Source organism: Corapipo altera, unplaced genomic scaffold, assembly GCF_003945725.1.
Source record: "Corapipo altera isolate COAL_440 unplaced genomic scaffold, ASM394572v1 343, whole genome shotgun sequence".
Taxonomy (NCBI): Eukaryota; Metazoa; Chordata; class Aves; order Passeriformes; family Pipridae; genus Corapipo; species Corapipo altera.
The window spans coordinates 2,343,348-2,360,174 of record NW_020884913.1 but is presented as its reverse complement, the minus strand read 5'-3'; the positions used below and the strand labels follow the sequence as shown (position 1 = coordinate 2,360,174).

Genomic DNA, 16,827 nt, shown 5'->3' with positions numbered 1-16,827 from the left:
AGAACAGAAAAATGTACTGGCTTACCAAGCCAGGCTTATCCCTCCCAGAAATCCACTGGTCAGACAAAAACTTGCTTCCTCCTGTGCCATTTTGTCCATATTATGCATCATTTATCAAATTATCAGTTTCACAATTTTATTAGAAGTCCCTAAGAAACAGTTTGAATTTTCCAACACAATTTGGTCCTCTGACAGCACAGAGTTAAAGAAAACATAAATGTGAACGTCACATGCAAAAATGACCTGTAGTAACTTCGTGGGACAGGAAGACAAAGAGCACTTGACCTGAAGTGACAGAGTTCTACAGAGTGCAGCTCAGGACAGAACTGTGTTGTATGTCATACACAGCTCCTCATTCAGTGAATTCCCTCTCAGGTTCATATTTTTCCATTCTTAATGCAAAAGGAGAGAAATTCCCACTGACTTCCCTGTGTAAAGGTGGGCCTGGGAAGAGCATTAATCCTGCCTAGCAGCACATACAGGAACACTGTCAATTAATTACAACCATATCAAATGCTTCACTGCAGCTCATGGACGTGGTGTGCTTTTCCCTTACTGATTTACAGTCAGGGGGAGGAGGTCAGAGCCAAAGTGTAACAACAAATCAAAGTTAAACAGGGCCATGGAAGTTTATCTCCATTTCCCAGATGGACAGTTGTGTGTGCACTGGGCAGGAACTGTGGGGATGACACAGCAGCACAGCAGAGTTTGCTCCTGGCAGTGCCAAAGCAAGGAATGGCTCCTCGTAACACAGGATCTGTTAGTTTGGATGCTGTGCATCCTGCAAGAGCTGGGATCTAAAAGAAAGCAAATGTTAACTCCTTTCAGAGATAAAATGACCAGAAGAGTTCTCAGCTCCAAATGGAATCCAAGGAACATGACATACTGCCAAGCAGCACTTGGCAAAACAACTTCTGATGCAAGATGAAAACACTGGTGCACAGCACTGACAAATATTACTCGCCAAACATATCAATAAAGTGCCTGAAATCCTTATTGTTTGCATTATTGCTACCTCTGTGGTTCTCAGCAGTCCTCAAAGAGTCAATGATTTAAATGAATAAGAATTAAAAAATAGTCATCAAAAATCTTCTACCGAGTTTTCATTCTTAAATGCAGTAAAGTAGATAGTTATGGTAAAAAAAAAATATTAGCTGGTATTCTAATTGAAATTTGGTATCTTTGCACTTACAGTTCATTCAATATATTGTGCTGGCATGAAATTAAAATTCTATACTTTCACCAACTAGGACAGGAGTTGTATTAATTTGCTTTTCACATGCTTTTCATTTGCTATCATCCATTCAATGTATTGAACAGAAAACCGAGAAAGAGTGCATGAGGGTGGTTCCTATTACTCAAGAAAAATAAAAAAAAGTGTGTGAATAGCACAGCTTCGATTCATAAATATAGAGGGAAAGTTAACACAGCTTTAGTGAGGAAAATCATATCTTAGTCTGTCTCTGAAGAGGTCACAGGTGAAGAAGCCAGAGCAGACCCAGCTGATATGAAGCAATTCAATACCAAAACCCCATTTTGCCGAGGTCATTGCCCAGATGTTCTAAAAGAAACAAATTTGCCATAAGAAAGGTCCTTATATGGACAAATCAGTGTTTAAAAGATGCAATAAAAAAGTAAAATAAATAGATAATTTTTAACACTGGAGAGAGGACAGTGAAACCCAAAGGAATCTGAGCTGGGTCTGAAAGTGTCCGACTCGCTCATTAACAATGGTTGTGGCAACTTATTAAAAAAAAATCCCCAATGAACAATATATAAAAAGAACAAATGATAACCAGAAGCCAACAAGGATGGAAAGCTACATTTTTGTAATTAACCTCCTACAAAAAGGATTTAAAAGAGGGAGTGGGAGGTGTATATTACAGAGAGTACAAAGAGAAAAAAGGAGAGAACAGAGGATACAGTTACAGTGATCACCGGCAGCCTGCAAGGCTCAGAGAGCAACTCTTGATTAGATGGAAAGCAGAGTAACTTTATCTCCTTGACCTCAGTGGCAGTGAACACCTGGAACACCAGCTTAAAGTTCTTTAGCCCAAATTCCCCACTGGGTCACCTCGGAAGAATTCAGGGATGAAAAACTGAGGCCTCACCACCTGGAGGAACGGAGCAGCCCCAGGTTCCTGCTAATCAGGCTGTACCACAGAGCTGCTGGTCCTGCTGCCACTGAGGAAAACAGGGACAGTGGGGACACAGGGCTGAGCAGTGTGACAGTGCAGAGAACATTTCAGAGGGGCACACAGAGGAAACCAGAGCTCCCCTGTGAGCAGGGCATGGTCCCTCGGGAATGCAGGACACGAACCTTCCATCCTGGACGAGTTATTTCTCATCCTTGGGAAAACACTGCACATCCCAGTGCATCCCACCTCCAGGGAATCACAGATTCATAGAATCAGCTGGGTTGGAAGGGACCTCCAAGATCATCAAGTCCAACCCTTGATCCAACCCCGCTGTGGTTCCCAGCCCATGGCACTGATGCCACATCCAGTCTCATCTTAAAAACCTCCAGGGACAGAGAATCCACCACTTCCCTGGGCAGCCCATTCCAATGGCTGAGCACCCTCTCTGGAAAGAAATTCTTCCTAATCTCCAACCTAAACCTCCCCTGGCACAGCTTCAGACCGAGCCCTCTTGTCTTGCTGATCATTGCCTGGGAAAAGAGACCAACCCCCCCTGGCTCCCCCCTCCTGTCAGGGAGTTGCAGAGAGTGAGGAGGTCTCCCCTGAGCCTCCTCTTCTCCAGGCTGAACAGCCCCAGCTCCCTCAGCCTCTCCTCACAGCACTTGTGCTCCAGTCCCTTCCCCAGCCTTGTTGCTCTCCTCTGGACCTGCTCCAGCCCCTCCACATCCTTCCTGAGCTGAGGGCCCAGAACTGGACACAGCACTCCAGGGGTGGCCTCACCAGCACTGAGTCCAGGGGCAGAATCACTTCCCTGGTCCTGCTGCCACACTGCTCCTGATCCAGGCCAGGATCCATTGGCCTTCTTGGCCACCTGGGCACACTCTGGCTCCTGTTCAATGGTCACTGGGCATTGTTGGCCTGAAAAGGATCCCGTGCTCAGGATGTCACCTTTTCTGTCACCCACAGGTCTTTGCATTTTCACAACAGAGACTCCCCAGCGGGAACCTGCTCAGCATTTCATTAGACAGACACGCGGAGACGCTGCCTTCTGTCAGGAAATGCTTCACAGGAGAGCTGGTGTATTTTTTGAGCTTATAAAAAAATGCTAAAGTTTTAACAGGAGCAAAGCCAGCAACTCTTTACCTCATCAGCATAAATGCAAAATAGGAAGAAATGTTTGATACAAGGAAAATAGTTTTAAGTTAGTATCAATGTGCAGGTATGGGAAATGGTAAAAAAAAACTACTGATGCTCCACATATTTTAAAGTTTGATCATATAATTTTTCTTTCCATGCTGTCTCAAATATCATAAGCAGATGCAATGCATTAATTTACTACAAAAAGGACACAAGGGACCAAATCTTCAGTAGGATTTACTTTATATGTCAACTTGCAAAGTTTACTGTGCCTCCAAAACAGTATATGTTTCAATCTGACACACACAAACAATTTGCACACATAAATCAGTGGGGTGTTGAACTGTTGATGGAGTGAAAAATCCTTTCCCTTTCAAACTCTTGACCGGAAAGGGTCAAAAGTGCAAAAGAAAAATCAGGGTTTGCAAGATAAGAAAGGCAAAAATGTACCCCAACAGCTCTGTCATTATTTTTATGTCAGTGATTACACAACAAAATATTTAAAGAATGACAAAGCTTTCATTAATCAGCAAGTCTACTTCTTTTCCTACATGGCTTCCTTATATTTCCAGTTGCTAAAAAATGGAAAATGCTTTTAAATGTCACCTGACTGAGCAAGTGAATTCTCTCTATTGCTGTACAACCTTATTACTTATTAAATTCTTTCCCTGAAAAATGCCTTCTGTACAGTTCCTTCTTCCCTTATTTTTCACTTATTGTCACCTTTAACTGACAAAATGGGTAAAAATCCTGTTTTAGACCAGGAATCAAGGAGCATTTGCACTGCAGTGTAACCTGGAGTTATGAAACAAGACACCAGAGAAATGAATACTCGGGGCAGGAGGGGGGAGTATCAGGAACCACCTCTCAACACTCAGAGAAAAATTCACGCTACAATTTCACACAGAGAATCGTGACTGTTAAGGATGAATATTCATAGAGAACTGTTTAAGAAAAGTGTGGAATAACCCGATATAAACTCAACAAAATGAAGCCTGAGACAGCACAATGGCAAATCTCTCCTAAACAGCAAGACTGGTTTGTGATTGATGAAGACTTGGCTAGACCAGCAGCCCGACTCAAGGCTCTCACTCTTGTACCCACATGGGCTGCACTGGTTAGAAAGGCCAGTTAGTTATTTCCCAGGTCAATGGTCTACTTTAGAGGAGATTTATGCAGCTCCAGGACACCACAGGTTCACACAAGGGCTCTGGGACTTTCAGACTTGGAACAGCGCTGAAATGAAGCAGAGGTCCTAAAAGCCCAGGCTGAGCAGGGATATCTCAGCAGGGCTATCCAAACCCCAAGCTGGAGAGTGAATTTCCATTGGATGGGTGAATTTATGGCATGTGATGTATTAATCTACATCAATCATCTTCAGCAATGTGTTTTTTAATTCATTTGATCAAAACCGTCTTGCAAACTCAATTTTTTTCCCATAACTCATTGTTCTTGTCAAAGGTTCAGATTGGCTGCAATGCTGAGTTCTTCCCTTACCATTAAATATGCATGAATACTTCAAAGCCTAATGCTTTCCTGCACACTTACTCTTACATGGAAGTTTGGTAGTGGCCCCAGGGAATGTCCTCAGCCTTTCTGTAACAATAAACTCAATCAAGTGCTACCTATAACATAAGCCTAGAGAGCTAAAGCAGCTCACTTAATTTGCAAGTCTAACTTTCAAAATTGTGGAAAAGGCCTGCAAACAAAGATATTAAGCAGAACAACCTGTGGAAAGGAATGCAATTGCCAGAAGCTTGGAAAAGGCCTTAAGGACCTCCTTGCAAAGCTTTAAGATGCAAACTCCGGCTCCTTGGTCTTGTGTACAAAGGAAGTGATATTGGTTTCAATAACATGAACCTTTCCAGCCAATGTAAACCAGCTGAAAACTAAAATATGACAAATCCTACCATCTATGAACCACTGTTTAGTTTGGCTTTGCTTTACAAAATGGCAAAATGTGAAAGGAAAACTGAGGAACAATCTCGAACAGAGTTCAAGAGAAAACTCTGTGTGTGCACACAACATCTCCTGCTGCTGAGAATTCATTTGACATCCTATAGCTACAGGAAAAATTGGAGGACTCAATTAGCCTTTGGTTGATACAAGCTTAATAAAGACCAAAGTCTGACAGCTGCTTCTAAAAAAGGTCCAGAAATCCTCCCCAGGAGACTGCTGTGCAGAACTCAGGCAACGGGCTCCTCTCTGCCCTTCACTGCTCACACAACTGCACCAAGGAGGTACCTTTGCTCTGGTTCTATGAACATGGATTTTACAAGTGCCTCTGACAGTAACCACACCATCCTGGCTGAAGTGTTTGCACCTGGTTACTCAATCCTCCTGGGCATCTTTACTTTTTGCAGTATATACAGAGTGCGAGACAATGCTGCTATTTTGAGTTATTTCATTTTCACATTTTAGAATATTTTTGAGAGAAAAAAATCTACAACACTTTTTTCCCCCCCACCTAAATGTTAATGAGAATCTAGGATAATATCCATACGTTTCTGTCCTTCTACTCTGAAAAATGGAAAAAAAAAAAACATATATTTATGAATTATATGATTCATGTTTTATAGAGATAATATTTAACTGATGTTATGGGAGTTGACAAAACTTAATCAAAAGCTATTCTTTTGGTTGTGAGAGGGGGATGCTTTGAATAGTTTAGCTAGGAGGATGTGCCCACATGGAAAAAATGGAAAACTTCAGTGGAAAACTGAAGGAAATGAAGAGGTGAGATGAGGTTAGAGGGCTAACAGGAGGAATTGCTGTTGCTCAAATGCTCATAAGGAATTAGGGCTTTGCCCAGACTCTGGTCCCCAGAAGGATACAGAGCTCCCCACACACATCAGAGCAGCTCCTTTTCTCCTGGATAAGAACATTTGCTTTCTGAAGTCTGAAGTGGAAGATGCTCCTTGATTGCCACTGACACTCCTTGGCCTGTCACAAGGCAAATCACTCACGTTGTTTACTCCAGTCCTGGCCACTGAAGACAAACTGGCATGTCTGAAAATGTCTTGGCAGAGAGGCAGGGGTAGAGGTATCCACATTTAACTTGTAATATGCTTTCAGCATGATTAAATAAAAACATAACCACCTGTTACCCTTAATTCAGTGGGAGTATCTATTTTCAATTATAGCATTTACTATCCACCCTCAAGTATGGCAAGGAACACCATGGCAACATAAACACAGTCGTGGCTGCTTGAGAAAGTTAAATTATAAATAGCAATGTATAGCCCATGAAGTCCTGGAAATAAACTAACTAATCCATAGGCATTTGTTACTATGACATAACATTTCCACTCAAAGGCTGTTTGCCTCATCTCAAACCCCCTCAGAACACATTTAGAAGTTCACCATCACTTGACTCTGAGAGAGTTCAAGTTCAGACATGAAAAAAAGCAGAGACAGCAGAGAAAATAAGTATAGCAAAACACTGGAGAACAAATGAACAAAAAAAAGTCCCCATTGTAGGTTTTATTCTGTTTCCACTGAAGTTAATATGGAAAAAAAACCACCCCAACATGTCCTAAATGTATAACAGAGACCCCTCAATATACACAAACATGGTTTTATACTGAATCATCCCTGGGGGGGAAGGGAGGGAGAAAAAAAGCAAAAAAAAAAAGAAAGCAAAAAAACCTGGGCTTCACTGAGTAACAAACAGTTTGGAAATGCAAATAAACTCAGCAACCCTGGAAGACACTGGAGAGATTTCAGAACTCGGTGCTCTCTTCAGCTTCAGCCTGGGAGAAAGATCCATGGTAACTGAGGGAATACAGGGATTCAAGCCCGAGCTGAGCACTCAAGAGGGAGCTGAATTAGCAATTGTTCTACTCTGCTGTGCAGTTCCTTATTCTCTGCAAGCCCCAGGCCCAGCAAGAGCAGCAGCTTTTTGCCAGCTGGCCACACGCCTGCTGGGCTTGGAGAGGCTCCTTCCTTGGGAGCATGACCAAGGACTCCACCATGGGAGAAGGGAAAGGGAACCAAAGCCTCTATAAAGCCAGGACTGAAGACTGACAGCAGAGAGGTGACTGACAAGTCTGGGGGATGAGGACAGCAATTACTTCATTCCACGTGGAACGACAGAATCCAAAAATTTACATTTTCTTTTAGTTTATGGCCATTGGTTCAAGTCAACTTTTGTTCAGACTGAGAGAAATTTGCACTGGATCTCCTGAGGCCAGGGGAATTATTTCAGATTTGCACCATGCAACTGGATTGGAATTTAAATTCCCAGCATTTCTGTTCTATAAATATTCTGTGTTTTTATGACACATATTTGGTGAAATCTTGGCCTCTTTAGCACCAGTGACAGAACTCATTGGTATCACTACGGTGGAAATTTCACTGAATGATTTTCCTTTCACACAGAGCAAAGCAAAACAAAAACTGATCCACTGAAGGAAGACTTACATCAATTTTATATCAAGCCTATGTAATAACAGAAGCAGGCAGGCTACTTAAGAGTGTAATCATGTGTAAAGTTCAGGTGTTTCATTTGGCTTATTGCAGTCATTGTACAACTATTTTATTAAATGGAAATATTACTTAAAGGTCAGCTAATCTGCACTTTCAAAGAAAACCTGGCCAAAAAAACCCCCAAAACACAAAAAACCCAACCATCTCTGTATGACCAGGACTAGTACAAGCTTGCCTTGGTAAGAAATTAATGCTTCTCAATAGAATTATCATTGTCTTTATCCTTCTGGTAAACACAATTTTTTGGTTCACAGTGGACTTCAGTATTTAGAGAACCTTTGAAGTAATGTGGTGACACAAGCACAAATGGTTATTTTTATACTTTTAATGGTTTTTATAGAAAATGAGAGCAAAAAGCTGAAAATATATTCAACAATTAGTTGTGTTTGTCATCAGTGACTGGTTGTTAATCAAGCAATCGAGCAACAGTGTGTGTCACACTGGAGTGTCATTATCACACAATTACTTTGTCATGCATTGTAATAATATTTTTACTGAAAAAAAACCCTGAACATAGTCATTAACTGGTGAACACATTAAACCCAAGATGACATTTAGTGTGATGAAATGGAAAATAAGGCATACTCAGCATGCCCACAGAAAACAATTCCCACAGAGCTTAAGTATTCCTAAATCACTTGGGCAAGACTAATCTTAGAACAGACACGTAAAAACTCCTAAATAAAGCCCATGGTTTTTCTGGAGAGCAGATGAACCAGTCTTTTCCTAAATCCAGGAAGAGATTGGTTCATCCCCAAACGTTCATGTGTGTGACTCACATGACTCCTCGTGCTTTAAATTAAGGACGTGCCCAAGCTCAGGATGTGCCAGAGCTCAGAGCGTGCAAAATCAGCTTTGGAACTGCAAAAGTACAAAACTAATGGAACCCAAAACAGCCTCAGCATTTTCTGACCACAAACAAGAAAAAAGATGGAAGATGCATTTTTTTTTTTTTTCCAAGAAGAGCCATTAAAATGTCATTCCTACAATTTAGCACCCTGCGTAATGCTTTACAAAAATGGTATTTTGATACATATCCAAGCATTCAAAATTGACTGATCACTTATAGCCAAAATTGGGAAGAAATGGTGAATTGAGAAGGAGACAAACAAGATTAAGACTAGACTAAAAGCATTATATATAAACACAGGTGAAGTTCAAGTCTGGTTTCCACCACCTACAGACTGCAAACCCATCTGTTAACACAACTTGAAATCTATATTACCTTTTCTTAGCTCCTTTTTAAACACAGTCAATAATCCTGGGGAGCACCTTTCCTTGCTTTCTAGATGCCTGCAGACATTGATAATTACACTTGAATATGTGCACAATATGCCCACACAGAGCTCTCCAGGCTGCACTGGAGGGCTCTCAGAGCAAATCTGCATGAAATGTCACTATTGGCTTTATTTTGGGAGAAAATCTTCCAAAATATACTGCTGGTCACGAGAGATGCTCTGTGAACCAAAGAAGGTAAAGAACAGAATATAAGGAAAATTACAACTATTTGGAAAAGAAAATATATTTAAATTACAAGTAAGTTTTCCGTGAGTAAGGACACAAAGGTTATTCCTCGCCCACAATGACTCTTTCAAGGGTTTTCATGTGTGTACCATCCATCTCCATCCTTAGAGTGTGTAATGGTTGCCTCTGTGGTAGGTTGGACAGTAAGATGGAAAGCCTGCATGGATTTTAGCATCAACAACTGCCTCAGCTCTATAAGGACAGCCTGGGGAACATATTTGTCAGCTCACCCCTCACAGAGAAGGATACAGTGAATGAATCATTGTTATATACTATGGGTTTTCCATTATCTGACTAGGCAGCCTTTTGTACCCAAGAACAGGAGCTCTAACAGATTTTAACGATACAAATGTCTATCAGAATAAAATGAATACTCATAAAGGAAAATATAATTTGTAATCTTTCCTAGTTATTACAGAAATCTTTCTCTTCCTCTAATCTAAAGGGCTTTATGGATTTTAAGGGCCATAAATCACCTAAATTTTTTTGGCAGTCAGGCAAAAATCACATGAAAATAGATACAACTATATTATTTCAAACCTTAAAAGAAGACAGATGAAGAAATTAAACAGACTGGACTAAGGGAAAATGTATTTGACATATCAGAGCTATCAAACTTCAAGCTGCCAATACAGACATCTACATTCATTATTAGGTACATAAACAGAAGTGGTCTCAATTTCCAAAGTGCTGATCACTCAGCTTTCACATCAACTCTTACGAGAACCTCGTGTTCTCAGCAAGTCAAAGTTCATCCCAAAATACCAAAGAAATAATTGAAGCGCCGAGTTTTAAAAGCCAGTATTGACATTCCGTGTGTTTCTTTCCCAGTTCTTTTCTTTCCAAGCCTGCATTATGCTTCAAAGACAAAGAGAGCTCATGGAGTCCTTGATGGTATCAAAGCCCTGCAGAGTGCCTTAGCTCGAAAATGTCCTAAAACACTGACAGGCTGCATTTTCTTTTAGGGGAAATGCAAAACTGGGCCCTGTATTTTGCTAACAAAGTCCTCAAATCAACTGTGGTATTATTTGCTAAAGAGATATATATACCTTGGGGAAAACAAGTGTTGACAGGGAGAGACAGAGCAAGGGAGATAAAGAGAGATGTATGTCAGAGCCTGGTGTTCCTTGGGTGATATCTAATCCTTTCCACTGCAAGATTTTTTTTAATGATTTACACTGAAAGTTGGAGAGCAAAGGTTGTCTTGTTCCCTTCACAGGGTTTTATTGAAAAGTGCAAACAGGAGTAAGGGAGAAAATTGGGTGGTTTTGGTCTTGCCTTTGCAGTGGGGCTCCATAAAGATTTGACATGTGCTCTGCATTGCTGTGCTTTGGAGCTGACCACAACTAGCACGGGAAGGCCAAACTAAAGCAAGGGGTTTATTTTTCCCCAGGGTAAAACACAGCTCTCACTTTTCATCCCCTCATTCTCACAGCTAGACAGCGCCTCAAAAGAAAACGTAATAGGTGATTTTTGGGTATAATAGTTAACTTGTGGTGCTTTCCCTCACCTGTTTTACCTGTCACAGTGACTCTCCCCAGGCCAGAAGCTCTCAGGTCAATGTGAGGTCACGCTGTGTGAGCCAAGGCCCTGTGATGTGAGCAGACACGAGCACCCACCAAAGGCCAGATCCCTTTGCTAACAAGAGACCTACACAAGGATTTCTTTTGAAGGGTAAAAAGATGTTCATAATGGTGTAAAGAGGCTTCCTAGATCAATAATTAACTCTGAATACCCCTCAGACGAAGGTGGCAGTGCCCCCACAGTGCTGAATGCAGAAGGCAGGTAAGGCCTCTCTAAGGCACATCCAGACACAATGATTAACTACTGCAAAAGGTCCTTTATGTCTCACAGCAATTTAGTGCCTTGTAAAGGAATTGGTGCAAGATGCATTATAGCTGTTGATAGTTTCAATTAAAACTGCACAGCAAGACTCCATTTTTGCTGGATAACTTCAGCTCCAAACTGCCAGAGAAACTTTTTCGTCATTACCGGGTGCAACTATTATTTCATTTACAAGTAATAAACTGAATTAAATTTGAAAACCTGACTTCACCTCCTGTTTGCTTATAGTCCTCTTGCTTACAACCAACATACTGCTTTTACAAATGTTCCATACATTAAGGTACTCCTGGAAACATGCTCTGTGGCTACAGCTGGGTAATGAAAGCAGCACGCACAGTTGATCATTATTTAATCTATCTGTAGTAACTGCAGGACAAATTGATGTAGTTTGTCCTGCAGTAGATCACTGTACTTATGAAAAAAATATTTTACACTTTATGCCCTACTAAAGGCTTTGTTGTACTACAGACACATAGTTATGTCTAAATATCATAACACCTGCTGATTCTCAGGGCATAACACCTCAAATGCTTTCAATGAGCTTGAAATCTGTCTGAATAAAACATGTTATAACAAGTACCCTCTGTGCACAAAACAGAAGACTATGAAACCTTTTAAAGAAGAAATGTACCCAAGATTCAGAGAATACAAATACTGTTCACACAGATGTTGTTGAAATAATTTTACGTAAATAATCCACACTGGGAGAATTCATAATGTTTGAAACAAGAGCTAAACGATGGGTATTTTTATAAAGGAGCAAGGATAACACTTCTAAACCCAGAATTTGGGAATGCTGAGAGGACTTTTTGTTGAAAAACCATGATCTCCATTTATGGACATTTTGCAGGTCTCTGCTTGTTTGTATTCATGACAATACAGCTGTTCCTCCACACCTCATGCAGGCAGAGCTCCCCACAGATCCAACCTGGCTTTTATTTAAAGCACAGAGTGGGAGCAATTCCACCAGGCTCAGCAGAGATAATCTTGGTTGAAATAAAGAAACAAAACAAAGGAAAACCTGTTAGGAATTCAGGGATTGGCTGTGCTCGTAGAGTTCAGAACTAACAGAAATGTTAATGGGCATCCCTGTTTCTGAGGAAAAAAACCTGTTATTCCTGTAGTTTATTTGATGTTTAGCTGTCAAATATACACAGTCCAGCTTCACATCTTTCACAGCATTTTACAGCAGTAACAACTCCATTTTCAACAGGATCCAGCAAAAATGTCTTTTCGCCTCTTCCCTTAAAGAAGCATCGCTTTCCACACAAATCAGGAACTTCACTGGACTTTGCCTCTCCCAGAAGAGTTCAGCACCATGCTAACCTATCACATTTGGTTTACACTTTCAGATAAAGGCATCTCAAAAGCACAAAAAAACCATGTAATCTTTCCTGTGAAAAATTGTGGAACTGTGATTTGCAATGAGACCCAAGTCTGAGAATTTTTTAGCATCTCCGCTCTTTTCCACTGCTTGGTGCTCTTTTCACTTGCTTAGGAATGTGCTTTTTAAACTGATGATATTTAAAAACCCACAATGCAGCCTATTATAATATTCTCCCATATGATGTAACAAGCTATTTGTAAGAATGAACTAACACATGAAAATGCAAGGGGAAAAATAACTGAGGCAGGCTCATTTATTAATTGCAGCTGGGGTAAGGATTGGTAACATATTTTATGCAATTACTGGAAGATTTTACTTGCTTTATATATTAATGCAAAGAAATGTCTTTTTCCGAATTTGTAAGGCCTCCTGTTAACAAAAGGATTGAATTTGCATGGGTCCCTCCCAAAAGTACCACGAATGAGGTAAAGAATGACTTCTGATTGGCAATCATATTGGCTTTGTCAACCAACAGCTCTATTCTGACCTAGTTTACAAAGTTCTTACAGCAGTTGTTATTATTTTGCTTAGAAATTAACGTGGTATTTCCTTTCCTAAATTATTTTAAAGCTGATCAGGCAGCTTCTGACCATACATATGTAACAGACCTAAACAGCTGCCAATAAAAATTCAGTTTACTGACTTAGGCTCAGCTTTAAATAAGAACTGTGGTGTGGTGCCACAGCATCCCAGCAAGGACTCTTGGAACAACCTGTCTTTCCTGGTGTTTATGGCCAAGGCACAAAGATGCACGTCCAACTCCTCTATCCTAGCTCAAAATACACCAGAGCAGCTCAGTCTGGAACAAACAGCATTTCTTAGGAAATGTTTTCTTTGCAAGAAAGCATTTGGCCTTCAAGCTGACAGGTAGATAAACAAAACTCCCATAAATATTTGGGTATCTTATCTAATAAGGGCATCAAGGAAAGCAGGACTCAGGAACAGGATCTGCAGTAGCTAATGAAGGCTTTCCTACCCACAGCAATGCCAGAAACTCTTCCAACCTGGAGACAGTGCTGCTGTTACACTGATGTATCAGTTCTTTACTCTTCTCTAGGGATAAATTTAGGTCATAATAGTCATCCAGAGCAGCACTAACTGCTCCCTGCTGCCTGCACAGGTATTTACACGCAAGGTAAGGACTTGCCTGGACATTACACAACATTTTACAGCACATTTTTCCACATTACACACAAAATCTGACTCCAGAAGATCGGGTACAGGTGCTTGGCTGGCAGACTTAACACTCCATTTTGCTCCCTGTGCCAGATTATCCTCCCAGGAATGACATGGGAACCACTGTGGTGTTGGTCACAACACACCACCACAGACTAAAGACACAGTTCTTTCTCATTCATGCTGTGAGACTCCTGTGGACGGGTAACTGGCAGGGCAGTGCTAAAAAAGGAAAACTGCTCAAGGAAATACTTTTGGATTTATGTCTAAAGTGCAGAGGCCGAAAGCCAGAGCATCAACCATGGAAAAGCAGCGTTGTAGAGTCTAAGTAAGAAAAACAGCACAAAAGGGGGAGCCAGGCTGTTGCATAAGAACTGCATTTTCCCCGTACCTGTCGAAACACAGAACCTCAAAAACCCTTCTTGGATGCTTAAGTGCCAGCAGTGTCCATGTGACTCAAGATCCCAAGTGCCACTGCAGACCAGGGCCCAACACCCCAGCCCCGTGGGAAATTGGGTATCCTTTGGAAATTGTTTCCCTCAAAGCCTCCTGAGGTTCAGAGTGACTTTGCACCTTGCAGGAGGCAGTTTGGGCCTCTCAGAACCAAACTGCTCCTGGTATTTGAAGGGTGAGCATCGCCCCAGGATGTTCTCCTGATGACTGAACCACCCCATCACCTTGTGGCAAAAACTATCACACATTGTTGGCAGTTAATGTGCAACTGAGGGTATAAAAGTAGGATAACACCACTTCATAAGGCTGTAGGGAATGTCACAAGGATGAACCACTACGAGAAGCACAGTGTGGGACTTTTTTAGTATGTAAATACTGTAACAAAAATAAGATATCTGCTAATTTTACAATTTTGTCCTAGTTCATTTTATAATTAGTAATTAAATTGATGCTAAATATCAGACATGTTCTAGGCTCCTCATTAAGGCATCTCAGCTGCAGCACTTGGATTAAATAATGGATGGTTCAACATAAGAGAAACTACAAGATAGAGTATCTTTACTAATTGTGACAACATTCTAGAGAAAAAAAATGACATCCAACGTTTTCTTCTGCCTCATCATGCATCGACCATTCCTGTTTTGGGAGATTTTTGAACTTTTCTGCATCTGGAAATCTTGTTTAATAACAATGTTTCAAAATAAATTAGATCTGCTCCCTTCTGATGATGTAGTGAACTGTCATTAACTAAGTGTAGTAGTCTGAGGGCATCAGGAACTGGCTTGGAAAAAATGTTGTCTACAGTAGGGTAATGCAATAAACAAAGAAAATTATGTATTAAAAGAATAATGCCATCCAATATCACAGGATACTATATAACTTGGATGGAAAAGGGCTGGAATTAAACCTATACCCGTTTAACTACAAGTATGTGGTGCCTTTGGGTCCTGCTCCCTGCAGAAGGAATTTCCTGAGCAGCCCGAAGTAAATATTTGGCAGTTCCAATCCTCAGTTTCAGAAAACTGTTTAATTTGCCCGAACTGAAGATACGGACAAAAAGACCATTGGAATGAGCACCCTGCCGTACTCCTGAAGACTCCTCCACGCACATATTGCAGGAAATAAAACTGTGCAGCAACACACCGTCCTGGACGGACTCAAAGAACAAACGTGTAACTCAATTAGCGAGTTAATTATCCATTAATTAGCGAATTAAGCCCCTCCTGAGGGACCCTGGGCCAGGGCGCCCCCTGGCGGCGGCGGCGGCGGCCCAGGCGGAACTTTGGGCGCAGCTCAAGCGCAAGATCCGCGCCCAGCGCGGGCTCAGCCCCGTCCGCGCCACAGGTGCCTCCGTAAAACAGCATCTTTTCAGACTTGCAGGGCACCAAACCATAAAACAGCGTCTCCGTTTCGTGTTCCATCGGGCCTTTAGGCACCTCCTGCACCCGCGAACACTTCTCGAGTAACTCCAGAACACGTGTGCTCGGGGGGGTGTTACGGTCCTACTCAAAACTGCCCGCAGACAAATAAACCCAATGTTCCCAACACGGAGTTGAGAGCACCCGACAAAGAGCAGTTTGACTTTCAGTCGTTTCTTTAAATGACAACAAAGTTTTACTAATAAATGATCGCCTCCCTTCCCTACCTGTGCTGGAGGGAGTTTCAGGCCATGTTCATGTATTTTAAGCAAAGGTGAAATATATTTAGAAACTGGGTTTTGGACAGACGCTTTATCAGAAATTTCAGCACAAAAGCATTCCCTTGCAAACATGCATGAGGTTCCTCCAAAAAGTCTAGTTGGAAAATCTTTATAACCAATATTTTGACGCCACGGTGCTTTTGATACACTTAAGTTACCTTCGTTCCTGCAGGATTCCTTTGTTTTCCAATAAAAACATTCCTCTCTAACCAATCACCTCCCACTAAGTTCATTACACGAAGAAGAAATATTCAGTAAAACAAATACAACCTCAAGTCGCCTGGCAAGAGAAAACCCTGGGTAAGGAACAGCGTCTCCGGTACGAGCGGGGATCTTACCTCTTCAACTGTCAGAGGCATGCAGATCCTGTACTCCTTCATGAGCATATTCCTGCTGCTCAGTGCGGACCGGCGAACTGGGAGAAAAGTGCGGATTTCTGCACAGAGATCACGACGAAAACCAAACACGGGGGGAAATAATCAAGCCTCTTTCTCTGTGCGCGCTTGACAGTGTGTCCACAAGACAGTAGCGCAACCATCCAGGAAGGCTGACCCAGCAAGAAGAGAAACCAACACAACCGCTTCTTTCTTCCCCTCCTTCCTCCTTCACACCGCGATCATGGGAATCTCACAGACGCTCGCACCGAGATACGCTACCAAGTCTCAAACCCCCACCGCTCTCGCCCCAGCCGAAGACATCCGTCGGAAGTGCACGGAAACGCGGGGCTCTCTCGCGGCTGTGTCAAGACATGCCTGGGGCGGCGAAAAGAACAAACGAGCCGAAAATGTGGCTCTCGCCCCCGCCGGCAGCACGTCGGGCGGCAGGAGAGAGATGCGATGCTTGAGTCCCGAGACAAAGGCTTTTTATAACGTTCCCTCTCCCCGCTGCCAAGCGCGGCTCCCACCTCCCCGCCGCAACGCGGCTGCGGCCGCCGCGGCTCCCGCTGCGCTCGGGGCGGGGGCGCGGGGGGGCAGCGGCGG

The 16,827-nt window shown here is 42.1% G+C and overlaps 1 protein-coding gene across 2 annotated transcripts in view; it reads right to left on the bottom strand.

The window, feature by feature from the left end:
* Positions 1 to 16,821, bottom strand: part of PITPNC1 (phosphatidylinositol transfer protein cytoplasmic 1) — a 77,956-nt gene extending 61,135 nt beyond the window's left edge. For both annotated transcript variants that reach the window (XM_027654685.1, XM_027654686.1), the window contains exon 1: positions 16,186 to 16,821. In XM_027654685.1, coding sequence (XP_027510486.1) covers positions 16,186 to 16,233 — 48 coding nt within the window. In that variant the 5' untranslated portion in view covers positions 16,234 to 16,821. The remainder of the gene's footprint in view (positions 1 to 16,185) is intronic.
* Positions 16,822 to 16,827: the final 6 nt, after the last annotated feature.